The sequence below is a fragment of the Primulina huaijiensis genome, chromosome 9 (genome assembly GCF_012295235.1).
Source record: "Primulina huaijiensis isolate GDHJ02 chromosome 9, ASM1229523v2, whole genome shotgun sequence".
NCBI classification, from domain to species: Eukaryota; Viridiplantae; Streptophyta; class Magnoliopsida; order Lamiales; family Gesneriaceae; genus Primulina; species Primulina huaijiensis.
The window spans coordinates 19,288,957-19,316,502 of NC_133314.1; the positions used below are offsets into that span (position 1 = coordinate 19,288,957).

At 32.7% G+C, this 27,546-nt stretch overlaps 3 protein-coding genes across 5 annotated transcripts; all 3 read right to left on the reverse strand.

Annotated features, from left to right (window-relative positions):
- Positions 1-4,010: 4,010 nt before the first annotated feature.
- LOC140984191 (MADS-box protein SOC1) lies at positions 4,011-8,085 on the reverse strand. 2 transcript variants are annotated; one of them, XM_073451437.1, is made up of 8 exons: positions 7,934-8,085; positions 7,647-7,844; positions 6,545-6,629; positions 6,006-6,073; positions 5,776-5,875; positions 5,494-5,535; positions 5,342-5,383; positions 4,011-4,421 (listed from the first exon to the last, which is right to left on the reverse strand). In XM_073451437.1, the coding sequence occupies exons 2-8, from the start codon at positions 7,826-7,828 to the stop codon at positions 4,371-4,373; spliced, it is 570 nt and encodes a 189-aa protein (XP_073307538.1). In that variant the 5' UTR covers positions 7,829-7,844; positions 7,934-8,085; the 3' UTR covers positions 4,011-4,370. The 2 variants fall into 2 exon arrangements, with proteins under 2 accessions (XP_073307538.1, XP_073307539.1); XM_073451438.1 differs by having other exon boundaries at positions 6,006-6,067; positions 7,647-7,845; positions 7,940-8,084.
- Positions 8,086-13,460: 5,375 nt separating this feature from the next.
- LOC140984894 (transcription factor TCP9-like) lies at positions 13,461-14,705 on the reverse strand. Its single transcript, XM_073452574.1, has one exon. It carries the CDS (start codon positions 14,672-14,674, stop codon positions 13,655-13,657), a length of 1,020 nt encoding a protein of 339 aa, XP_073308675.1. The 5' UTR covers positions 14,675-14,705; the 3' UTR covers positions 13,461-13,654.
- Positions 14,706-22,084: 7,379 nt separating this feature from the next.
- Positions 22,085-26,609, reverse strand: LOC140985176 (cytochrome P450 704C1-like). 2 transcript variants are annotated; one of them, XM_073452943.1, is made up of 6 exons: positions 26,154-26,607; positions 24,451-24,666; positions 24,083-24,373; positions 23,381-23,707; positions 23,010-23,213; positions 22,085-22,425 (listed from the first exon to the last, which is right to left on the reverse strand). In XM_073452943.1, exons 1-6 carry the CDS (start codon positions 26,463-26,465, stop codon positions 22,234-22,236), a joined length of 1,542 nt encoding a protein of 513 aa, XP_073309044.1. In that variant the 5' UTR covers positions 26,466-26,607; the 3' UTR covers positions 22,085-22,233. The 2 variants fall into 2 exon arrangements, with proteins under 2 accessions (XP_073309044.1, XP_073309046.1); XM_073452945.1 differs by lacking the exon at positions 22,085-22,425 and adding an exon at positions 22,443-22,732 and having other exon boundaries at positions 26,154-26,609.
- Positions 26,610-27,546: the final 937 nt, after the last annotated feature.

The window sequence follows — 27,546 nt, forward strand, 5'->3', positions numbered from 1 at the left end:
ATTTTTTCTTGTCTCTGATATTTCTTTATGTAATCTCTAAATTTCTTTGTAATCAGTGAGATAGACTCTTCACACAGACCAGACTTGTTGACTTCTCGAGATAGTTGAAATAGATCATGGTAAGAATCATTTGAGACTTGGAATGCAATGGTTTTCTTTTGCCTTTCTTCTGTAAATCCAAATTTAACTCAAAGGTTCTGAAAGGTTCTGAGAGAACTTTTCAGATCATCTACACCAAGCTTGGTAGCGTCTTCGGCTTCGTCGATTGCACATATCTTGATGTTAAATCGTTTTGGAAGTTATCTTAATACCTTACTGGCTAGTCTTTCATTAAAAATCGGATTACCAAGACTGAAGGCTTCATTTACAATATCACGCAGTCGACGATCATGAGCAGTAATAGACTATGTTTCTTCCATTTTCAAATTTTAAAATTTGGTTGTTAGAATTCTCAGTTGGGTTCTTCGCACACTTCAGATCTTTCACATTGTTTTTGAAGGATTTCTTATGCATCTTTGGCAGAGATACAATTAGTGAACTGACGTGAATATGACATTGAGTGCCTTTGAGTTTAGTTCGAAATATGGACTTCACCAATCGTCCATGCACTTTCTAATTTAATCAAATTGTCACCATATTCATCAACAGTCTTTAGTGGAGTCCAACCATCTAAACACATTGTCATGCTCTTTCTTCAATAAATTTTATGTAGACCTTCATTTTGACTTTCCAAAAAGAGTAGTTTGATCCATCTAAAATTGTTGGTCGAAGTGCGGCTATGTTAACAACTGACACGTCCATATTACTTTTTCCTGTTCAAACAAAATTAACCAGAATCTCACTTAGTAAACATCAATTCTCGCTCTTGATACCAATTGAAAGAGTTGTTTGACATAAAAGTATTAAATAGATGAAAATTGTGTAAATCATATATAGATGTTGTGTCTAGTGTTTTAACACCTTAATACAACATGCAGCGGAATAATATTATTTATCACACAATTAATCTTTCATGAATAAAATAAAACATAATTAATCATGCTCAAGTGTGCACACTTGTGTGTTGCCTCAGGATAAAAGATTCACTAGAAACACTTGTCATTTTACAAAACCAATATTAGTTAATAAAGAAAAGCTAACTTCCTTAACAAAGTCAGGGAGCAAAGTGCATTCAAGATACTTATCAAACCAAATAACCAAAACTACGGATGCAACGTTTGTAAAGCTAAAATCCTCTTTGATTAACACTACTCTAATCAATAGTGATTAGGTGTTATGCATAAATGTCTTCAACACTCCACGACAACACTTCAATACCCCTTAGCTCTAACGTAACTCTTTATTAAACTACCGATATGCGTGCTTGATCTCCTGTTGCATCTTAAAATCTATGCTTCATCGATTGATCTCAGCATCAGTATTTGATTGTTTATAAGTTTTCTTTGTCATAGAGTTTATTCCTTGAGTAGAATCTTACAAGATATGAAAATAATAGTTTCATTAGGAAATAAACTATTTTAAATAAATTTACCATATCTAGAGTGTATCAAATATCTCAAAAGTCTTGAACCGCGGTGGGGAACAGGATGGATTCAGAGCTGCAGATTGGAGATATTTGGAACAAAAGCAAGGGAAGCGCATTGGTAGAGGATGAGTGGTTCAATCCATGAATCGTTTAACCATATTTACATGTACACACCAGTATTCGAATTTATCCCTTGCATTTAATTAAAGTCACTCATGAATGTAATTTTTTTTTAACATGGAAAAGATGCATGAATGTGGCTTAACTAATATATTGTTTATAAGTAAATTGTTGTTAGATAAAGTTTTCAATAGTAGTTGAATAACTATATGACCCAAATTATTAATAATTTGAAAGTAAAATGATAAAAATATTGTTTGTATAAAATATCAAGCGAAACTAAAAAAAGAATCATCGAGATTTAGCAACGGTTAATAAATACTTAAACCGTCGCTAATTCTTTAATTTTTTTAAAAAAAATTTAATTTATATAAAAAAAAGTATTATTTGTACACATTTTATAAATAACCTCCTCTATTTATCTAATATATATCAAATTTGTAAAACAATTTAAATAAGATTCAAAAAAATAGTAATTTTAAGAATATATAATAAAATTCAAAATATGAAATTTCGCGTTTGACAAACCTCTATCGGTGGGATAAGACACAAACTCGAGACAAGAAATCGTAGTGAGAAATGAGCTTGGTGGGGTCGAATATAAAGGCATTGCGCGACGGTTGTTGACTGATCCGTCGTTAATAGCGACGGTTTTATATTAACCGTCGCTATTTAGCGACAAGGCGAAAGACTGTCGCTATATTGCGACGGTGTACAAAACTGTCGCTATTGAGCGACGCTTTACGATACCGTCGCCGATCAAGTTAGCGACGGTTTACTGTAAACTGTCGCTAATTGAGCGACGGAATATATTATCGGTCGCTAAATTAGCGACGGCTTTTATTAAACTGTCGAAAATTGGTGACAGTTAATACAAAACCGTCGCTAATTTAGCAACGGTTTAACAACGTCGCTAATTTGCGACGATTTATTAAAAGCCGTCGCTAATCCGTTTTTTTTGTAGTGGAATATCAAAACAATGAGGAAATTCAATTTGATTTCATGATTGATACTTTTCTTTTAAAATTCTTTTGAGTCAAAATAATTACCAAAAGGGTTACGTTGGTTAAAATTTACCTAATTAAAGTCTAATGATTTAATGATTAAGATTTATGTATGTATAAGAGAGTTTATCAAACAAAACAATGTTGAAGTCATTGTTGAAGTTCTTAGCCAATGTGGTCGACGTGCTATCAGATTGTTGGCTGCATAAAAATAGAGGAAAACAAAACATGCTATTTTCTTAAGATATTGGAGTTCAATTTTCTTACTAAAAATTGTTATTTACGATTTATTTACTTTAATATATAAATACTTTATTGCATTAAAATAATAATTTACTTAAATTCATTGACAACTCAAAATTTTAAAAATAATAATAGTTCAGATTTAAATGATACATAGTTTGAATTTATAACTTTAACTTAAATAAATATTAGTAGATATATAATTATGAGATAATTGTTGGTTAAGTGTTCTTAAGTGAAAGAAGTATAGGGATGAGCGACCTTTTTGGAAGCTTTCACGTGTCAAGTTGTTGATGTTGCTGTATGATTTGGTTGGTTGGGTGAGACATAAAAGAGGAATGTCAAACCTTAATAGGTAAGACCGATCTCTAGTAGAGCCACCGCCGTGAGACACGTACTTCTTTGGGCTCATGAGACCAACAACACTACCAATTGGCATCCAAGTAGGTGTAAACCCTCATGTTCTTTTGTCACTTAGTATGAGATTCTACGCTGACACAAATATAAAAAAAAAAAAAAAAAAAAAGTTCTTTATCTGCTAATTATTGTAGTTTTTGTCTAATGATAAACATTATATCCTAAGAGTAACTATGATTTGAAGACGTACATTTGGTTTTTGTAGTCAAATGAGTTAAATAACGTATTTTGATTTAAAAAAAATTACAATTAACAAAATCATATTAATGTTAATCTAATAGCTATTAATTGACTGGCCTATCTAACTAACGTGTGTTATTTGATGTTATATTAATTAGTGATTTTATAATATATTAGATTGTATATTATCATCTTATATTATTGGGTGTTATATTTTTATGGGCGAAAATGTAATAGCACGTCAAAATTGAATGTGTCACAAATAATTTTTTTTAAAGAAAAAGTTAATATTTTAATTACTAATATTGAGAATCACCATTATCAACCAGAACAACTTTCTTCCAGAAAATTTTAATTAAAGCCTATTTTTTTGAAAGATTTGCATTCATTTAATTTGTTTCTCTGCAGGGACTTGACTTTCACCATTTGAATAATTTAGTATTGATTTTTTCTTGGCTTGTCAGTCTGTATACTTGGAGAGAAGGTAATTTTTCATATATGTAAGATTGATATAAGTTCACTTCAGGTGTAAAATAATAGTCGACTCAACTTTCGTTATTTCCAACATTAACAGTAAAATAACAACAACAATTTGCAGAAAACATATGAACGATAACTCAACCTGATATCGCACCACATCAAGTTGGGGCCAAAAAACGCAAAAAACATTTGGCAGAAAATGTATCTTAAATCGAGTATAATTAAACATTGGCTTAATGGAAGCGAGAACCAATAGGTCCGGTCGCGAAATGGACACAGAGAACTGCATATCAGCCATAAATATTTTAATCACTAGCAGGATCACGAATCATTGTTGGAGGAAGAGCGTATAATTTCGAATCTCAGGCAAGCCGATAGACAACGCAGTCTCCACAATAGAATTAAACCGCTGCGTTATCCTCATTTGATATTTGATGCTGATAGAGTCTAAGCTGTAACAATTATAGATTCACTGCCTAGTATTATTACCACGACCGGCAAGCAACGGCGAAGGAAAAAATTGTTAGCAATAATTGCATGAAACTTGCAGAGTGGCAATGAATGATATTTTTAGCTTAGTATCTGAGTTTAACTAATTTGTGTGACGTAATTCATTTCCATGCATTTTTATTTTTTCCTGTCCTAAAAAATTAAATCTCTTTTATTGAACCAACATATCAAGTGATTACTACTAAGTAAAAAGTTATAGCTATTAGCCAAGACGCAATTTTATTTTCCTCTACTAGTGGCATTATATAGCCCCATACTAAGCGAGGAGTGAACGTGAAGGGTTGCACTTACTTGGGTGTCGATGAGTCGGGTTGTTAAGTCATGAGTTCAGGAAGGGGCGTACCTTATTGTTAGTATTGTCTCATATCTCTTTAATAAAACGGTAAGTGTACGATCCTACAATTGGTATCAGAGTCAAGGTCATGTGTTCGATTCACATGATTGCAATGACTGCAATGTTGTACAGTTTAAAAAGATTTGATTAGTACAGTAACGGTCAGCTATAGCTTTCAGTAAAGCAACAAGTATTTGGTTCTACATTATCCTTTCCCTACCATCACTTTTATCCTCAACAAAGACATTGTTACCCTTTAAGATATAGTGTCCCTCTTTTATGGTCCACTTAGTTAACAAGATCAAACGGCGTAACATCAGTAGCTTGATATACGAGAGCTTATGTCACTCATCCAAGTACTACTCTCACCTATACATGCTTAACCCAATACATATATACATGTTTTTTTTAATTAAAAAAAATTATACTACATATATATATTACTTTGACCGTGCTATAAATTTATATTTTTATAGTAATTTCAACCAAACCATATTCTGATATTATATATCGAATTGTTTTAATTACCTTCTCACGCAGCACGGCGTTTTCAGCAACCAGAGTTCTCTCCTGGAAATTAAATGTGCCAATATGGAAGAATATAAGAAGCTTGATGGCATTAATCACAGTGGAACATAAAACAGAATTTAGCTACGTACTTCTACTAAGTGCTTAATTACCTTTTCTTTCAGTTGCTCAATCTGTTTCCTGTATAAGCTCATCTGAATATATACATGGAAACATTAAATCAAGCGATTATCGCATGAATGAATCTTCATCGATGAAATATATTAATGGCACAGGAGCCAGCTAGAGAGGGGCAACATAATAATAATAATAATAATAATAATAATAATAATAATAATAATAATAATAATAATACAAGTTTCAACTCCTCGTGAAATACAATATACGTTGTCATCGAAACTTTTGAGTTGGTATATTAGTTGGTTATAATATACCTTTCGAGCTCGGATGAAACTGATGCTACGATCCAACTGTCTCTCTAATTTTTGCAATTCTCGAATGCTGCATGTCCCCAAACCTTCCCCTAGGAGTTTCCTGAATTGTGTTTTTGTGTGTGCAAATAAAATTTAATTCAAAAATGTTAATGAGAAATAAGAAAATATATATATATGGAAAGATGTAAGAAATTGATAAGGAAAGGTTTTGTATCAGTGTTTGTTCAAACCTTTTTGAAGTTTCAAGTTGCTCTATCTTCTTCGACATTCTTCGCGCCTCATGTTTTATTGGCTGGAACTTTTTATTTAAATAATTACAATGTCTGTAGCTGTTAAAATTGAGACTTTTACCTAATCAATCTTAAAAGTTAGCTCAAGAGATGAGATTGTCCAAGTCAATATATACAACTCCTAAGGGCTTAATTCAGCCTACGTGAGACATTTAACACACCTCTCTCACACTCAATAATAAACAACTGGAGTGTGAAATTTAAAAGGCATTGTCAGATGACCCATAGGTAGTCTAACACATAACCACGGGTTTGATATCTGATAGCATGTTAAAATTTAGACGTTGATCTAACTCAACCCCAAATACTTACTCAATTGAATGATTATTCAAGTTCATATATATAACTCTCAAATACTTAATCCAGCCGACGTAGGGCATTTAACAGTTGTTGGAAAGACTCCAACATATATCTATCCAAACATGGATAAGAAATATTCAAGAATCAGCATATACAGAATTGAATGAAATGATTTCAACCTGTGCGTTCTGGTTCACAAGTGGGCTCGTGGAATCCTGAGTGTTCTTAACATGCCTTTTGTAGCGTTCTATGGTCTCTTCCATGCTAAAAAATTCGTATGTCAATAAAAAAAAGATAGAACATAAAAAAAATTCGGGTTCTACGTGACATGATCATCATTATCATACAAACCCATTTTTTTTTATTTTTCTTCTTAAGCATGTCCGAAAGATAATTATAATATCGTTTCTTTTTTGTTGAATTCCGCTAGCCGTATATATAAATAAATCTTTAAGCACAGTTTGATTCGATTGATACGATGATGAATGAGTATCTATTGGATGACAAATCATTTGATTTTATATGATAAAAGATAAAATTGAATAAGTAATTAGTGAATCAAATGTAGGATAATTACGTGTTAAAAAAAAACTATCCTTGTTTAAGGATTCATGGCAATCAATTTCTAAGAATGATACATATAAAGAGAATTTCTAAGAATGAAACATATAAAGAGGCAAATCGAGAGCATTGCATAAGATTGCATTTAGATTGAGTTATTTGAAATATCAGATTCAGAATTTATTTTCGTTGTTAAATAACTAAAAGAAAATAAACTCAAATCAATTTCTGACTTATTAATTTACACTATAATTATATTAATGACCTGAAATCTCTGTGAGAAGTCACTTATCAAAAACTTATTCTTTTTCCGACAATATTTTTGCTGCACATTCTTCTAATAAACCAATACATGAAATTACCATAAGAAAAATGACCATATATGTTTCTTATCAAATTTTGCATGTTATTTTTGACTTTGAGAAATCTACTTTTCACAATGGGAAAAAAGTCAGCCGTACCATGAAAAAAGAGGCCGCAGAGTAATTGCAACTACCAAAAAAATAAATACAGAGAAGCTGTTTCGTATGTTTTTTTTTAATTTACTTTCTTCGGCATAACACAACGATCTATATGTAATTTACCCTATTTCAAGAACAGTGGATGAAAAGTACTTATATCTCAATGATTTACATATATATAAATTTGATCAGAAGCTTCACACAATTCACCTTGATATAAGACAATTATTTAAGCAAATTAATTTATAAAATGGCAGACCTTGAACTTGCATATTGATTGAGCTTGCCTCTGGGAGAGAAGATGATGAGAGCAACCTCAGCATCACACAGAACCGAGAGTTCAAAAGCCTTTTTGAGCAGTCCCTTTCTTCTCTTGGAGAAGGTGACTTGCCGGCTCGTCGTGTCCTCTATTCGTTTGAGTTGGGTCTTGCCTCTCACCATTTTAATTCACCTACACCTTCAAAATCCAAGAAAAATCTTAAAGATTTTATGTTGTTTCTGGCAAGTCCACTGAAATTTTCGTTGGGTTTCTTGATTTGTACGTACCTTTTTTTTTTTGCAAGTTTTGAATGAAAAGAAGGTAAGATCGATGAGATTGGTGAAAAGAGTCGGCGACAAATTTGGAAAAAAACTAAGAGAATATAGGACTAGATATGGAAGAAGTAAATCAGGTGTGTCTGGAGGAGTACAGCGTTGAGTGTAAAAAGGGGCAAAATTGAGAAAGACAAATGAAAAATACAATGGTCCCACACGAATTTTGATCAGTAGTAGAGATTTAGTAGTAGTATCTCACCTTTCAATTATTTTATACAATTAATTATTAAAACTAATAAAATATGAAAGACAAAAACTTCTGTGATACGGTATCACGGGTCGTATTTGTGAGACGAATCTCTTATTTGGGTCATCCATGAAAAATATTATTTTTTACGCTAAGAGTATTACTTTTTATTGTGAATATCGGTAGGATTGATCTGTCTCACAGATAAAGGTTCTCGAGACCGTATCACAAAAGACCTACTCAATATAAAAATGTCAAACATCACTTGAAATTATTGATATTATGTAATGAATATATTTAAATTTAAAAATTATTATAAAAAATGCTTATATCATTTCTGATAAAAATATAAATAAAAATATCAAATTTTTTCCGTCAAATTGATTTTTTTATTATTGTTTTTTATCTTTAAAAAATAAATAAATAATGAAATCATTTTACCTAAAACAAACACTCCAATCCCCCAATTGCAGATCTTCGATTCTTTTACATTATTTTCAGTTAAAAGGAGTACAAGGTTACAAATAACGGTCCGCATCCCGTATAAAAAGTAGCCAATGAGAGATCGAAAACGCATCGGCCGTCATCATCCTTGATAATGTTGATGCGACTTAGACAGCGCTCATTTCACCTTCACCCGTGGCCCTGCTAAACAGAGATGTCAAAATATCAAAATTAAACATGATTCATCAATACGATATGATTCAATCCAAAAAAAATCAAGTTTAAGTTTGAGGGTTTTGGGTTCGGATCAGATCAGGTTGGACCTTGATAGCTAATCCAAAAAAACGATCGGGCTGAATTGGGTTCAGGTCAATCTGAGTTGACCCGAAAATTTTAGTTTTTTTTTTAAAAAATATATAATTAATAAATATTACCTACATTTTTATATATTTTATTACTGAAAAAATATTTATTATATATTTTATATAATAAATTTTCATAATTTAATATTTATTTTGAATATTTTTATTTTTTAAATAATTGTTTATTTGATTTAGTAAGTATACTTTATTTTTCTACAATTAAACTTCAAATTTAAATCATATATATGAGGGATATTTTGTTATTATGTGTTTAAAATATTATTTTTTTTGAATTTTATTTAATTTTCTTTAAAAAATTTTAAAAAAATTCAAAATCGGGTTATACGGGTTATACAGGTTGATTCGGGTTCAGATTCGGATTGAGAGTTTTCAGGTTGGCTGGGGTTTGGGTTGAACAATTTTTTAATAGTATTATTGTTCAACCCGACCCGACCCGACCCACCCGAATTGACACCCCTACTGCTAAATACTAATTGCATGTATTTGCGAGTAGAACATAGTTTAGTTACGTATATTAATTTTTTTTGACAATTTTGTTTTTTATTTTAAGAAGTTTTTTCGTGATATTGGACATAATAAGAAAAAAAAATTGAGGAAAAAAACGAAGATAAAAGACTAAAGTTGAATTCCGATAATATAAGTTATGGTGCTTGAAATCTAGGCTTAATTAATATGTTATTCTTTGTGTATGTGTATCGTGGCATCTTCATTATTAGTAACGTCACATATAGGTCTGGTTTGGTATAGTATATCGGGTTTTTCAAAGAATATTGTTGCAATATTTTGTTAACCGCAAGTGTACGATATCAAGTTTTAGCACTCGATTAAGCACTTTCCTACATAGAGTGTAATTTAACAATATATTAATTACTATAATTAGAATAGTCCAACTTTATTTAGAAAGTTAAATTGAATGTTGATGATTAATTATGAAGTGAAATTAATTGTAGAACACAAACAAATTAAAATTAACGAGAATAGGAATCATCTAGATGTGAGATTTCATTTGGTCTTCATTATATTAAATTAACATTGACATTTATTCATAAATTAAACTCGTTTATTACCCAAGACTTTTCAAATATGAGTAGGTCTCACGAATCTTTATCTGTGAGACGGGTCAACCCTACCGATATTCACAATAAAAAGTAATACTTTTTCATGGATGACCCAAATAAGAGACCCGTCTCACAAAATACGACCCGTGAGACCGTCTTACACAAGTTTTTATCCTCAAATATTCACTCTCTCTTTACCAAGTGAAATGTAGGAATTAATTATCTAATGTCGATTTCAATATCCCTATAAAAATCAAATAGTAAATAAGTTCAATAGAAAAATTATTCTTTTAATTGGGTTCAATAGAATTATAGGCCTTCCGAACTCTATAAACACAAACGATATATTTTCCTATGATCCTATTTGAATCCTATCTCCTGAGTGATAGATCTCAAATAAATATGATAGTCCAATTATTTATCAAGTAATCGAATGCAATAAAATCCAGAAAAAAAAAATTAATCAAGAAAAAATTTGCACATATAAATCAACAATTCATAAATATAAATTCGACCAAACTACGTCGTCCTCTAGATTAAATAGGTTAGTTCATGACAGCAAAACGGCCAAACGAATTTATGTTTTTCGACATCGTTAATACTAAGAGACTATGAAAATAACAGAAAGGAACACTCGTATTGTATCCAAATATGCGACTCCGTTCTCGGATGACACAGTCTTAGTCTTTGAGTTTCTACACGTATCTTGCTTCACGCTTTGAGCTCTCCTATTCTCTCCACTTTTTTTATGTGTCTTTTTTCTTTCGTTTTTCCCTTCTCCATTACCTAGGGTTTCGGTCTTTTCATAAGTGCGACATATTTTGCAATTCGGTTCCTGCACGCCTCGTCGCGCAGAATGTGGCGCAGGTGCGTGGTGCGTGCGCAGTTCTATCTCGGGACATCGCCCTATTCCGGGTCGGCATATCCCTACAAACGCATATGTACTTGTTTCACATACACCATTTGAAGTAGTAAATTTGTAGTTCAAGGCTTCGTTAAACCCGGTTTAGATAGCCTACTCTGTGCGTGTGCGTGTGTATATATTACAAATTTGAACTTTAAAGAAAGATGCCTGATTGGGCTGTGAGGTAAATGAGCATTTAAGTTCGTGCCCCTGTCATTGGTAGTTTGCTGTGTAGCCCACTTTTAATATTGTTCAAATGTGGACCAATCTCCACTCAGTAATGGGCCAATAGTCCATACCATCGCGGGCCAAATTCTACACTATAAATAAGGCCCACATATTAATTTTTATGCGAGAGGTGGTTTCCTTGTGTTGAAGACAAAATTAAGGTTGTATGTTTGAAATATACGTCACTTTCAGCATCGATTTTTTGAGAATTCTACAATATATGTTAGTAGAGAAAAATAAATAAATATCAAGGAGGAAAATTATTATATATGATAGTATACATAAAAAGGATCTCACGGATCTATTTCCGTTATACGGGTCAATATGATTCATATTTAAAATGATACTTAAAACTTTTAACATAACATGTAATATTTTTCATGAATCGAGATCTGATTGAAGATTCATCTTATAAAATGAACTCTATCACAACAATTTGGTGGCCCCAGTTTACACATAGTATGTTGCAAGCATAACCTTAGTTGTGCAACAATAATAAGAAATGGCCCAGTATTAATATTTTAATAAAATAGCATGAAAAGGACAAATACACCCCTGAACTATGAGAAGATCGTTAATAGCGGCCCATGCCATTTAAGCCCACAAACTTCGTGTGTAGGGGTCCAGTTATCAGTGGATAACATATAGGCCCGGGATGCGGGACCACCTTGCCGGTGCCATGGCAGATCTCCCCTCGCTTAGGGGTGTTCATAAAATGGTTTACACCGAAAAAACCGACCGAATCATAGATTTCGGTTTTTTTTGTTCGGTTTAAACGGTTTTTCGATCGGTTATGATTTTGATTTTTTGTACTTTCGGTTTTTCGGTTCGGTTAACGGTTTTTGAAAATTTAAAACCGAAAAAACCGAACCGACCATTTAAAATATAATAAATAATAAAATAATTTAATAAATAATTAATATAAGTAATTTCATTAGGTTTAAAATTTTACCGCCTTGCATTTCTTCTAAACTTTTCACTATCAACATATCCAAATTTCAAATTGCTTACAATTGTCATAGCTATATTTTTTATTATTTTATTTTGATGTTTGTGAGATACTTAACAAATTGGTTACAAAAATTATAGGTGTGCCTGTTTTTGATTACTTTATTTTGATTTTTGTAAGATAGTCAAAACCAATTTGATTGTGGTTTTTTATTATATTTTTTTAAAAATTTATAACGTACAATTTCAGTTATAACTAAATTTATTAAACAAACCGTAATAACAGACCGTAATAACCAAACCGTAATACAAAAAAACCAAACCGGACCGAATTAAAATGGTTTGGTTTAGGATTAGGCATTCGAAAAACCGTAAACCAAAAAACCGAACTGAAGTTTATTAAAATTGAACCAAACCGACCGTTGCACACTCCTCCCTCATCGCAACTTTTCTATTTTTAGATTTTATACAACAATTATTATTTTATTAGAAAAGGGACTCGTGATATAAATTTTATAAAAAAAAATAAAAATAATTATTGATGTTGTTGTCGTTTCTGGGAAATGGGTAAAACATTTACTTGAATTTTGGAAAAACAATTTTTAAATATAAAAAATGATTGTGAATATAGGAGAAAGTTGGAAACATCATATTTTTGTATTTAACTTTTAGTTGTCTGTTATATTTTCCTGAATTTTCTCTTTTCTTATTTATTGAATTTTTTAAGTATTTTTTTTAATAAAAAAAGTTATTTAAAGAAATAGTATATCGACAAATTCAAACATCAATTTTAAAAAAATAAATAAAATTGAGTAGGTCTCTTGTGAGACGATATCACAAATCTTTATCTGTGAAACGGGTCAACCATATCGATATTGATAATAAAAAATAATACTCTTAGCATAAAAATTAATAATTTTTCATGGATGATACAAATAAGATATCCGTCTCACAAAATACGATCCATGAGATCGTCTCACATGAATTTTAATACGTTAATGAAATGTGGGTCCTGCTCAATGTTTAAAAGGTAAACAAATGTCTGTGGGCCCCACGGAAACTTAATTCGATTAGCACGTGCGAATTGCTCCTTTTACCAAGAAGGGAACCATCTTTCTTCGGATCACAATTCCTAAAAATTACTACGACACTCCTAACATATCAATCATTTTACGATTGAATTATGACTAATAATCATCTGTTATTATTTCAATATTTACATACATTTTGATTCGAGCTATAGTTTTTATGTTAGAGGGAAGGTGATTGAATCTGTATAAGATCAGTACTTTTCTAGATGGCCAAATTCATGGACAAACTATATGTGTAGAAAATTTGAAAGGTTGCTAAAATATTGGATTTCAAAAAAGAAAATATGAAATTTATCAGATTTGCTAAACTTCATAGATCAAATATGCTATAGATCAAAGGAAGTGGGTAAGATTATAGATTTCATAGATCAGAGGACAAAGAAAGCGATTTTTGCTACCAACTTTTCACTTCGGCCCAAGAAATCGATCCTCAGCGCTCTGCCGAACGAGTGGGAACAAAAGTGAACTCCTTTTTCTCTCGAATTTCCCAAGAAAAATCCCTCAGCATCTGTGTCCTGATCGATCCAGAGCCATGACTCGAACTCGGAAAACTCTGTTTCTCCACCGGGGCTCCCATTCTACTGCTGCTGCTAATTGGAGCGCTGGGATCCTGAAGATAATTAACACCTTCGGCAGTAACGACAACTGGTTGTGTGGCGGCGATGGACGCGAAAACAGGCCTGGCAGCGGCCGAAATATTCACAAGATTGAGTGCAGCAGAGGGCTGAAATGCTACAACTTGTGGGCTTTGATTTGGTGGAAGTACGAAGAAAGTTGGAGATGAATTCGCGTTGTTTGTGATGACTGTTGGTATAGCCCACATGGTGGGGAATTGTACTATGGACATTAACGGAGCTGAAATCGAAGCGTTATTGCTTGAAATGATTGCAGAACTGTTAGCATTCGTAGAGGAAAAATGGTTACTAGTTGTGGTCGTGTTTACGTCGATGTGCTTTCTTTTGCGGTTCGGCATGTCTTCGGTGGAGGAGGCGGAGGCTACTGGAGCGGTGGTTGGGATTTTTAAGGTGCCGTTGACTGACATGGCTATGGCGGGGACGGTACCAGTGCCGGTGGCATTGATGATGGCCGGCTCGGCTTGTTCTAAGAGCCAACGTATGGTTTCTCCGTCGGACTTATGGCCAAGTTCCCGGGTTAGTTGGAAAACCCTGGCGGCACACGTGGCCGGCATTCGGATCCTCCTGCCACGGCCTTCCACTTTTGTGTGTCGGTCCTTTCTCGAAGATTTTATCCCCGGGGGTGGAGCTGGTTTCTCCTCAGGTTCCTCTTCTTTAAGAGAGAAATGAAACGTGGGCGGCGGCTGGGGAGTGGAATTGGTGGATCCAATGTTGGGATTCACTTGTTCTCCTCCCAATTCTTGATTCTTTGTCGAAGCCATGATTTTGGTTTGAAGAGAAGAAAAGAGGTGATGTGGTATTATGTGATTATCCATAGGATTTTTCAAAATGTATTTCAATGGAACACTGTTACTTATAATAACATTCGATGCAGATTATTTTTTGATTTGTTTTAGAATGATAAATCTCGATTATCTGAATATTTTATCCAAATAAGGACCAATAAGAGAGTGTTACAGGCAGCTCCCTAGATTTTACCCTACGCATCAATGTTGTGCATGGTCCCACACCAAATGGCTTGTGAACCGCTCACTTAGCCCACTTTCTTTAAAAAGTAGCCCCACATGGTTTGGCTACGATGGCGACTCTTCATAGGCCATTTCACTCTAATTATGCAATTTGTTCCGATTATACCAAAGTATTTGTTCAATATCGATATGACGTACGTACCACTCACACTTGTAGCGAGTCCACCATTAATTGATGACTTGTTACCCGTAAATAAAAGAGAGGGCGTGCATGTTGGAATCTAAAATGTACACGATCCAAACCAAGTCAAATAATATCAGGTTTAAGTTTGGTTTGTTTAAGATAAATAGAGGCTCGAGCTCGAATTGAGCTCGATTCGAGTTTGTTAAAAATTAAATATATCTATGTTCAATTCCTTCCATTGGGATTACTACTAATATTTTTATTTGTCAACTCAACAAATAAGAAAAGTTCGAGCTTACGAGCCACTTAAACAAACCAAGCTCTAGCTCGCGAACCTATTAAAAAACATGTTTGAGAGCTTAAGAGCCGAATATCCTTAGGCTTGAGCTTTGTTTTATTAAATTTTCGAGCTCGATATCGAGCTCGAGCTTGGTTTGATATGATTAACAAACGAATTTTTTATCGAGTCGAGCTCTGAATAACTGACGAATTGTTTGGTTCATTTACATCTCTAGTTAGAATGTCTATCTTAATTTTTTTTACTATTAAGAGTTGTGGCAAGGGACTTGTACTTAGAATATAGCTTTGGGCCAACTCTCATATTTGTGTAAAATTAATCAAAACAACCCATTTCCACAAATGAATGGTTAACAAACTGAATCGTTCATCTTATGAAAATAAAATACAAATACATTAAAATGGATTGAATACAAGGTCTCCAAGGTAGGGAGGGTGGCTCATTAAGCGAAGCCTTCAAATTATGGTTTCATTAAGTCTGATGAGCATAAGTTATACGGACTTCCATTAAAGTTAGGCATTTCATCAGAAAATAGCTGAATACTAGCTCATTTCTTTAATACAAAGTCAACCCAAATCTGGGATTTGATCTTCAAGTTCAATGTATTCTTCTGCTATATTTATTTTTTCATTTAAAAATTACGACAATTGTAATGTTCTAAAGTTGGCAAACGGAACATCCAATTTTTCACGAATGGGATAGGTGGTGAATAATTGAAGTCAAATATATCTATAATGATATGATATTTTTCACTATGAGCATAAACTCTCATGGATTTGTTTTTGAAATTTACCCAAAATGCCTCATAAATGAATATATATTGTTATCATATTAACACGTTATTTTTCATATATTTTCAATGTGAGACTTTGGTGAATTCTTAATAATCTTCATCTAAAACGAAAGACCATTATTCTTCTCATGGTTCGAGCATCCACTCAATCACATTCGTTCGTCCTCGAGGTCACTCCTCTCTACTGCGTTGAAATCTTTTTCATATTTGTCCGTCCTTGAGGTCACTCCTCTGCACTGTGCTGAAATCTTTTTTTATATATATTTTCAATATGAGACTTTGGTTGAATCATCAACAATCTTCCTTTCAAACAAAATATCATCATTCTTCTCATGGTCCAGGCATCCACTAAATCACATGTGTTCTTCCTCGAGGTCACTTTTCTCCACTGTGTTTGGAGAACACGCTTATGTGAAATACTTCGAGCATCGCCTGCGCCTCGATCTCGTCGCATATTTACTGGGAGCTATCACCTCCTTCGTTTAAGTATTCGAGGATTACACCCACATGGCTCGATCTCGACAATGGCTCTGATTCTACTTGTTCTACAATGGAAATCACATATAATTTTTCAAATGCTACAATTTCGTTTTATATATTTTATTATGAGAAAGGTACACATCATCACATTACATTGAGCATGAAAATAGACAAATTATAGGAATTATGACAAGTTAGGAAGGATGCATGGTTTCTTGTTTACATATTACATAATGTTCTGTGGAAGGCACGAATATTAAGTCCTCCATCGATGTGAAGATCGATCATTGTTCTGTATTTTACTTCCTTTCTCTCGTCGCTTAATTCGAAGACGAAATATCTTAACGAAACAGCTGCGAAGATTTTCATCTGTCTGTAGGCGAATTCCTTGCCAAAACAGACTCTTGGTCCACCCTGTTTGAGCACAAATTTGCATCCAATTCTTTTATATGAAGAATATATAATTATGACTCTCAAAATAGTTTCTAGTCAATTTAAGATGATGGTCTGGGCATGTTCCATGTCGCTTATTTCAGAAACTGGTGAGGAAGCAAGCACTTTGATACTAACAATAAATTCAAATACTGATCAAGAAACGGAGATTAAACCCCAATTTCTTTTATATCTGTACTGCGCGTACGTTTTCTTCCGGTAATACTGCAAAGCAATATCGACTCTCCCCTTTGTTCATTTTATTACTCCACCACTGACTTAAACAGAAAACATTGGATAGAAGAAATTCATGTCAAACCAAACACTGATACTCCACCGACGCACAACTAACGTAAACGAAAAGTGTGGCTGCTATCAGGGAAATGAATCCAAGTGCATGAGTGAAGATTCATTTTCTGGTAGAGGTTAAATTAGAAAAACTCTGGATTTACAAGAAGGATTATGAACCGACGATATAGGTAGTCATTTGGAGCATGATGATGGCATGAAAAAAAATGCAGTTCACCGGGAGAAGCTATATGGAATGCACAACCAGAATATGAATAAGTAACCTGGAAGGCAGTGAATTTGAAGGGACTCTCCTGTCTGAAGCAGCCGTTCTCATCAAGCCATCTTTCGGGTTTAAATTCGTTAGCATCATCACCCCATATAAATTTCATCCTTCCCATTGCATAAGGTTGATAAGCCACCATATCTCACACAATTCTAGCTAAAAGTAAGACGGTCTCACGGGTCGTATTTTGTGAGACGGATCTCTTATTTGGGTCATCCATGAAAAAGTATTAATTTTTATGCTAAAAATATTATTATTTATTGTGAATATCCGTAGGATTGACCCGTCTCACAGATAAAGATTCGTGAGATCGTCTCACAAAAGACCTACTCTATTAAAATATATATGACTCTTCACCAGTTTATTTTAATTAGACTCAATAAATTTGGTCAAAGAGAGTAACTTAAAGTGCAAGATGATCTTTACACATGTTTTTTAAAATAAAATAAAAAAAATATCACATTTTGATTCAATTCAGATTCAAATCATGTGTTTTTGCACAACACAGTACTTTACCACTACATCATGTCATGTTCAATTGAATATTTACGTAAATAATTATATACATATTATATTAGGTCAAGTTTTCCACCTTGGGTCAAGTTTTTCTTATTTAAGACGAAGTTTTCACATTTACGTCGAGTTTTTCACATTAGGATCGAGCATGAGTCGAATTTTTCATATTTGGGTCTACTTTTCATATTTGGGTCAAATTTTCATATTTGGGTCGAATTTTTCACACTTGTATAGAGTTTTTCATATCTGGTCGATTCGTTCATATTTGGATCAAGTTTTCAAATTTGGGTCAATATTTTATATTTGGATCGAGTTTTACACATTTAGGGTGGAGTTTGGGATGGAGTTTTGGGGTTGGAGCTTGAGGTGGAGTTTTATGCCTGAATTGAATTTGAGTTTGAGTTCGAGTTTTTATTTTGATTAGTTTAAGTTTTTATTTTTATGGACAAAATAATAAAATTAAGATAACTTCCTTTTTCGATTTTGAACTTAAATGACTCTCAATTATCTATTTTGCCCTGAGATACAAGGCAAAATGGTACATAAATAAGAATCAACAATAATTAAGGGCTAGAAAATTGGAATAAATTGTTATTGGGATGATCGGGATTTGAAACTGAAGCGGTGGAATTTGTCCAACACAACCCATATATAATCAGTTCTATATTGATTCTTAATTTTTGGTTGAATTAATGGATAAGTGCTGGGAAAAGTTTGTGCATCCCTAATTTCTAAACTTTATTCCACTACCCATACTTGAACTATGTTGTTTAACTTATTTTATTTGGTTTTGGTATAAAGTTATTAGTTAAAAATTAGAGATGTTAATAAATTAAATTTTTTGATGGATCCAACAGGTACAACAATCCTGACTCGTTTATTTCCGACGCGAGTTTTAATCAGGTATATGTTTAGATTTAAACATCATGGGACATATATTAGTATTTTAAAATTTAAACAGTTGGTGTATATGGTCTAGAGGTGTAAACGAACCGAATCAGGTCGAATATTAATAAAAATTTAATGTTCGAATTAAGTATATTCGAGTTTGAGTTCGATTCGAAGCTCGAATTTTTTTATTTTTTTGCTCGAGTTCGGTTCGAAAAAACTTCAAACATATTTTAGTTCGATAAATTCAAATACGAATCAAATATTTATCGAAACGGCTCGAAAAGTTCGCGAACCTTCTCGATTCGTTCACATTAACTAAAAGTTGGAAAAATCGCCAGTATCAAGTGCATGTATCCCTTGCCATAATTTTCGAAGTTGGTTTTGAGTATATACTCGACATTAACCGGCTCGGAAGTGTAAACCTCGCTAGGGAGAATCCCAATTAACCTGTAAGTGGTGTACTTTGTAGCAAGATCAGTCATGTAATCGTGCCCCCGATTGAAGTTTATTTATAATATATTTTTATTAGTTGAATAACTGATTTAGTTTTTTATTTTTAAAAAAAAAAAACAAAGAATTTAAATTCTTGATTTATTTAAGATTTATTGAATCTAAAATGATGGAGATAGTTGATTTAAAAAAAAAGTGAGAAAGAAATAGTGAAAAATATTGAAATTGCTACTAAGTCTATGAAATGAAATCTGCATATCAAATATGAGGCTGAGGCAAATTGGGAAAAAAATTTCAAATACTTGATTTAGTTAAGATTTATTGTATATTATAGATATTTAATTAGTTTAAACTTTAAACCATCATATATAAGTGCTGGCGCAACATATCAATGAGTAAGCCTCGTCTATTAAGTCTCGTGGATCTATAAATATGAGATATATTGACTCAAGCCATATTTATAATGAAAAACACTATTTTTCGCATAAAAATAATATTTTTAATGGATCAGGTCTCATAAAATTGGTAGACAATCTCATAAGAATTTTTGTGCATACCAATTAGGATAAATAACTTTCCCACTGATTTAGTAAATGTTTCCTAATTTATTTATTTTTTTCAAAAAAATTTTAATTTTGTGACGACTTATAGCTCGTCTAACACTATGGTCCGAATTTTGAGATGAGATCTCCGATTTAACATTCAATTATAGCAAACTCCTCGCTCCAAGAATCTTTTTAATTTTAATTTGATATCTTGATGTTGCATCCGTGGAAACTAATATGAATAATTAACTAAAAATTTTGCTCATATTACTATGCATTCCTCGTTCGGTCTCTGCAACGTACTACAAGTTTCTTGTTTGGACAACATATTCTCAAAGTTATTTGGAGTTTTTCAAAAACCTTCGACGTGAAAGAATATAATATCGAATCCATCATTCGGGTGCAATTTCGTAAATCTTTTTTTTTCTGTAGATTTAATTAGCATCCGATCTTGATTTGATGAATTCAGTTGTGAGTAGATCTCTTATGAGACGGTCTCACGGATCTTTATCTGTGAGACGGGTCAACCCTACCGATATTCACAATAAAAATTAATATTTTTAGCATAAAAAATAATATTTTTTTGTGCATGACCCAAATAAGAGATCCGTCTCACAAAATACGATTCGTGAGATCGTCTCACACAAAGGTTTTTCTTCAGTTGTATTATTAATAAACTTTTAATGATATTAATTGAATTTGAACAATTATTTTTTTATATCTGTTAGTTTATTTAAATTATATCATGATGTATATCGGTAATTGAGTGAATATTCGATAATTTGATATATGTTTATATAAATAAATAAATAAATAAAATAAAGCTTTCTTGTATATTGAATACTGATAATAGAAAAAAGACATAATTTACATAGGTTAGCATCGAGTTTTAGATTTTGAGACGAGGATAAAGAAGCCATCCTCGACCCCATGGTTTCCCTAACAAAATTATGATAGATATCTGAAATCAAGGATAATCAAATTTGTCTTAAAAATCTCGAATTATGTTATTCTCTCACTTTAATGTTATATGCATGACTTAGTGTAAAACCATCGCATTTATTATCCCACATATACACATTAAATCATTTTTATTATTCCAACTATCTCATTTATAGAAGTTTTCATTTGTTTTTCAGTTATTTCAAATTATACAATTCATTTTCTTATAATTATGTTAGCTAAATTTTAGAAAACTATTTTTTGAATGAATTAAATAAATATAAAATATGAAGTTTTTTTTTATAAATTTTGTTTTTCTAATAATTTTTTAAATGTGTGAAAAATAAACAAATTTATATATTTGGGATGGATGAAATAATCAATTATTAAATTCATATTTCATAATAAATGTAAATGTACAACCAATATACCGTTACAACGATATTTACAACCATTATATCGCGATATTTTACTTTAATATCGCGATATTTTGTATTCAATATATATTGAGATTTTGACAAATTGAATTTTTGCATTGAATTTTTTGTGTTGTACAAATATGGATGTACATGTAGCATCACTCATATATGTATAATATATACGCATTTAGATAAGAGCCCTCCGCAAAGATTGGATCATGTACAAGGATGTTTATGTAACGGATCAATCTTAAACCAGTCCGACTATATTTGGTTCAATTTGGAACTAGTTAAATTGGCCCCGGATAGAACTGATCATATCATTGTTGAATCTGATTGAGTTGCTCGAAAATAGTTCAAACCATTTTAATATGATCTCATTGAATTCATATGAAGTATATTTATTTTATTATTCTTTTACTTCATAAATAATATTTTTATCAATTTAATGGTCGGAAAAAAAAATAAAATATTTATTTAAATTATGTTTTAAGCTGATTCAATTTGGTTTTCGTTCCGGATTGGGTTATGCTCCTAATCCGGTATCCTACATGATTGGCTCAGTTTTATTATTCCACAATCTGGAACTATTTAATCAGGTACGATATATTCATGTTCCACAGGAAGGAAAGCTGAAAAAACAAAAAATGTTCAAATTGATAACTTGATTGTACCTCAATTCAAATTCAACATTTTCAATTTTTATAGAATTTAAACCACAATTTTCATTCGCATCGAATCACATTTTCCAACACGTTTGTCCGACATTGTTCTCGTCAAAGAGTTCTTGCCTAATATGAAAACTTCTATTCGATTCGTGTGAGTGCATTAAACTTGATAGAATATATTACAAGGTAAGGATGCATGGATTCTTGCTCACAGTTACATTAGTACGACTCTGTGAGAAGCATGAACATGGAGCCCTCCATCGATGTGAAGATTGATCATTGTTCTGTATTTTACTTCCTTTCTCTCATCACTTAATCTGAAGACGAAAAATTTAACCAGAACTGCCGCGAAAATTTTCATCTGTCGATAGGCGAATTCCTTCCCCAAACAAATTCTTGGTCCACCCTGATTGATCACAAGTATACGTTCAATTCAATTATATCAGGGATAATTTATGAAAGATTAGAGAAATCAGACTCAAAATAGTTGCTGTTGAATTTAATATGTTCTGGATCCGTAATATTGCTTAGTTCAGGAACCTATGAGAAAGTAGGATTTGATACCAGTTATAAACTCGAAAACTGATGGAGAGACTAAGATTAACTTAAACCAGTGGCGCCTGGAGAGGCGTGCCAACAGGGGGCGACTCCTCCTTCAGTAATACAGCAAAACAATATTTTGTCTCCCCCGTGTTCATTTTATGGCTCCGCCACTAATTTAAACAGACCAAAATTAAGAAGAGATTCATGTCGAACCAAACACTGATACTCCACATACCCACAATGAATGTGAAAGAAAGTTTGACTACTCTTAGGCTGTTGAATCCAAGTGCATAGCAGCATAGGGTTAAAATAGCAAAAGTCAGGATTTACGTGACAGGTCATGAGCCAACAAAATGGATAGTCATTAGGAGCATGATGATGGCATATCAAACGTAGTTCACCAGGAGAAGCAATATTAGGTGCACAAACAGAATATGAATAACTAACCTGGAATGCAGTGAATTTGAAGGGGCTCTCCTGTTTGAAGCAGCCGTTCTCATCAAGCCATCTTTCCGGTTTAAATTCGTTAGCATCATCACCCCATACAAATTTCATCCTTCCCATTGCATAAGGTTGATAAGCCACCATATCCCCCTTCTTCACACTATAACAATCCGGCATAGTATCATCTGAGAAGCATTGTTTTGCATCCTATTCATAAAAAAAATCTCAATTGTGGCTGTATATGCCTTGGATGAAAAATGAAACATGCTACTCGGCATCTTAGCTAAAATCTTGGAAACTAATAGATTAATTTCAATAATACTCGAGAAAGATAGGGATTTTGAGAGGAAAATTTTAACAGCTTCAGGACTTACCACCGGAACTGAAGGATATAGTCGGAGAGTTTCGGTTAACACTGCATGCAGATAATGCATCTTCTCCAGAGCTGCTTCATCCAACATATCTGTATATTCCGAAAAATTTGTCACTTTGTTTGTTCCAACTGCATCGCTTATTTCTTGAGCCACTTTTTCCTGCATGGGAGGATGCTTGCAAAGCATATAAACAAACCAAGACAGAGATGTTGCTGTCGTGTCCTTCCCAGCAATTATAAAGTTCAGTATTATATCTCGCAGGTATTTAGGATTGGTATTGGGCAGCAGCAAGAACCTCGACAAAATGTCTTCTTTTTTCAACTGCATCTGTCAAACAAATTATAATAGCTAAGAAATTGACAACTTTTAACCAGGGGCAGACCTAACGAGAGGTGAGCAAGCCAGTTGCCTATGAGTTTTATAGAAATGTCAAGTTTTATCCTCAAATACCCTAAGGTTGTGTTTGGATTAAAAGATTTGAATCCACACCTCAAATCCATTGTATCCAATTGGTATAAAATCCCTTATTTTAGCTAACTACCTTTTTGCTTCAATTTAAAATCCACCCCCAAACATAGTCATTTCAAATCCATGGATTTTAAATGCTTTATTTTGAAATCTCCTCACAAATCCAAATTCATCAATACAAATGCAACCTAAGTTACCGCCCCTCGTAAAATTCATGGGTCCGTTTTCACGTACATATGCCTCATCCGGGGACTTATTCATTTGCTCGGTCTTGCTAGAGATCAACTTATTAACGAATTCATCAATCACTTTAAGACTTTTCTTCAATTTTGCTTCTGAACCAAGATTGAGAATTCTCTTAATCTTCCAGAGAACATCCACGTATCTCCAAAGAGTCCTTGCACTCGCATCATCGAAGGCATTGCTAAATTTGGTGCCTTCTTCATTTGAACCACACATACTGTCTAAATCAACTCCAAACGCAACTCTGAAAATTGAATCTAGAGTGGACTTCATAAAAAGGTCCTGCATATATCACGATAGTCAGTGGATTTTCTTTTTAAAATTCATCAGTTTGGTTGAAAATCTTGGAGAAAACTCACTTGGATATCCATTTCTTGATTGGAATCTGCAGCATCGGACACTATCTTGGCGAGCTTTACAACATTTTTCCTGAAAACGACACTACTGAAATCTCTTAGAACCCTTGTGGAGAACTCGTGGCTCGATACTTTTCTCTGCTCTCGCCACTGCTCACCGTCAACAGCAAAAATCCCATCACCTAATAGATCCTTCAAAATGCTACAGTTATACTCTCCCTGCAAAGATTTAAAAATAATAATAACCATGAAATGCCTGCAATTGTTTTAATTAAAAAGGAGTATACTAATATGGAGAGAAAACAAAGGCATTGAGAGTATATCATGGCAACTCATAAAATGAACGAATCTGGATTTGACCCTTGTGCAAATCAAGGGTCTACTTTGGACCATACCAACAGTTCCAACCCAACATAGTAGTTACTCACTACATTATTCATCCGAATATAAAACACCTGACTTTAAACATTGCGGGGATCTAAACTCGAGTAACACAAAGTGTAAACAAGGTTACATCTACTGATCTACTTCAGAATCATCTACGACTAAACACTCCTTCTAAATGTTATTTTTCCTGATATATTATAACTTTAGTTCAGAATTCTGGGCAAAGATGATTTCCATGCATCTAACGTAGCTGATATGCTACTGTCATCCTAATCAGCGGACAATGCGAGTGGCAAGTTCAGCAATCGCCCAAAAAACAAAAACAAAAATAAAAACAAATTTCACGCATAATCTTTAGTAAATTTGAATCCAAAACACAGTAAGTCGGACCAGAACTAAATTCCCCCGTATTAGCTAATGCTAACTGTATGAAAACTCAATGGCCTAAACAAAAAACATTAAGTCCTATCTGGAGCATCCGTTTTAGGGTCACAGGCCCCGACTTGTAGTTTGTTTCTGTTTATCGTTTCTACCTGCTAAAATAATTTTTTTCGTTTCACATTTTACCATTTTCACATATGTTATTTATTTGTAAATTGTTCTTCCTTTATTTAACTATTTATATTCTTCAAAATTATTTTTACTTTAATGAGTGAGTTTGAAACCTTATCGATGGTTGTTTGTATATATAATTTAGGCAATAACTTCTGTGAGACGGTTTCACGGGTCGTATTTTGTGAGATGGATCTCTTATTTGAATCATGCATGAAAAAAATATTATTTTTTATACTAATAATATTATTTTTTATTGTGAATATCGATAGATTGACCCGTCTCACAGATAAAGATTCGTGAGATCGTCTCACAAGAGTCATACTCTATAATTTATTCTAATTTTTTATAGCAACATGATCTTAAAAAGATATTAATAATTATTAAAAGTCTTATTAATTACTCTGATTTATCTTTATAATTTAATTATCACTGGATCATACATATACCTGGTTTAATTTACATATAAAAAAAAAAAACCATCTTGAACTAGCAAAATCAAATCCAAAAAATAGGATCAAGAAACAGAAAATCAGTTCACGACCTTTACAGCTCAATTCCATTGATCCCAGCAAAAATGTAAATTAATAATAATGCTGCAAAAAGAACCCATTTAAGCACCAAAAACTAAAACAGACTATAAACAATGTCCATTTTTACCAAAAATACTTCCAAAATTTTTCAAGATTTCAACTCTCCTAATAGAAGGATGATTCTCAGCACCCACGAAATCAAATTTGAAAATTACCACAAGTAACTGTGTGTACCTTGCCATAATTTTCGAAGTTGGTTTTGAGTATATACTCGACATTCACGGGGTCGGAAGTGTAAACCTCGCTTCGGAAAATCCCAATTAACCTGTAGGTCCTGTGCTTTGTGGCAAGATCAGTCATGTAATCGTGCAGTCGATTGAAGTTCATCAGCTGGTTGAGAACCGTACCCCCAATCGGATGGGACTTTTTCTTCCCCTGCTTTTCGTGCAGCTTTTTGGCGAACAATCGAATGGTGAGAATAGAAAACAAGATAGAAATCAAGGTTGCTGCCGCCATGGGAATTGGCATGAAGAGTAGCAAATCCATGCCTGCACAGTGACGATAGAAATCCAAATGGATCGCTATATATAGTGGAATACCCACCAAAGGACCGGCAGAGAATCTGATATCCCCAACTGGAGTGTACTGAATATTTTTTTATCCGAACGAGTACGTAGATCTTTGGGTGTAGAAACAGAGACTCATGTCTAATTCGGAATTGACCTATGTCTAATTTAATATTAATTGAATGAAATATAAAAAATTATCAGCATATAATTATCTAATATTTTGTTATTTTCTCAACTTTAACTTATAATTTTTTTATTTAATTTTTATTATTATTATCAACAATGTAGTAAATATTCATGACTTACTCGGAGTAATTTAAATTTGAAAAAAAATAATTATAGGTGGTAATAAGATCCGATGGGTATGTGGATGATGATGAAATTAAATATTCGATGGAGATATAGATGAAAACGGAGAACATAAAATTCTACTCAAACCTGACCCACTTTTTTTTTAAAGCAAACTCAAGAGACATAATCAAAAAACTTAATGTGAAAAACAATTACAGTCTTTAACAATTATCTAATAAGAAAATATTAAGAACCTAGGATAGGATGTCAGGACTAAATATCTAGAATTATATATTTTATTAAATAATTAAAAAAAGGATTTTTCTTTATATTGTTGGTCCCAAGTGTAGCATATTGAGATATAATTATAAAAATAAAGAATAAAATTGGACACCGATGTTTACGTGGAAAATTTATAAAAATTATCAAAGTAAAAACTACGAATAAGATGAGAATAACTTCATTATAATATTTTATGGTGTACAATCACTCACTATGTTTCAAAAAAGAATACACACTCTCTTAATACATGAGAATAAACACCTCACAAATATTATAGAACTAAAAACTCAAATGTCATGGGAGAAGAAGAATTGAGAAATTGATGATTTCTGAATTAGAGGAGGAAGCTCTATAAATAGAGCTCCTAGTCCATGTGAAAACGTACATAAAAAACGCATATTTCATCTGAACATTTCATTTGTCAAATAATTTGGATGAATTTGACTTTTCTTGACGACCTCATTAATTGCCGAAATTTCTCTCAT

What these genes read in the sequence shown, in the direction of transcription:
- LOC140984191 (XM_073451437.1), bottom strand. Translation starts at nt 7,828, where the DNA reads ATGGTGAGAGGCAAGACCCAACTCAAACGAATAGAGGACACGACGAGC. An exon ending in TTGAGCAACTGAAAGAAAAG is followed by an intron (nt 5,384 to 5,493) that starts GTAATTAAGCAC and finishes TTTAATTTCCAG; the next exon opens with GAGAGAACTCTGGTTGCTGA. An exon ending in ACGCCGTGCTGCGTGAGAAG is followed by an intron (nt 4,422 to 5,341) that starts GTAATTAAAACA and finishes TAATTGTTACAG; the next exon opens with CTTAGACTCTATCAGCATCA.
- LOC140984894 (XM_073452574.1), bottom strand. Translation starts at nt 14,674, where the DNA reads ATGGATAATCACATAATACCACATCACCTCTTTTCTTCTCTTCAAACC.
- LOC140985176 (XM_073452943.1), bottom strand. Translation starts at nt 26,465, where the DNA reads ATGGATTTGCTACTCTTCATGCCAATTCCCATGGCGGCAGCAACCTTG. An exon ending in ACTTCGAAAATTATGGCAAG is followed by an intron (nt 24,667 to 26,153) that starts GTACACACAGTT and finishes AAATCTTTGCAG; the next exon opens with GGAGAGTATAACTGTAGCAT. An exon ending in TCAAATTCACTGCATTCCAG is followed by an intron (nt 22,426 to 23,009) that starts GTTAGTTATTCA and finishes GTGATCAATCAG; the next exon opens with GGTGGACCAAGAATTTGTTT.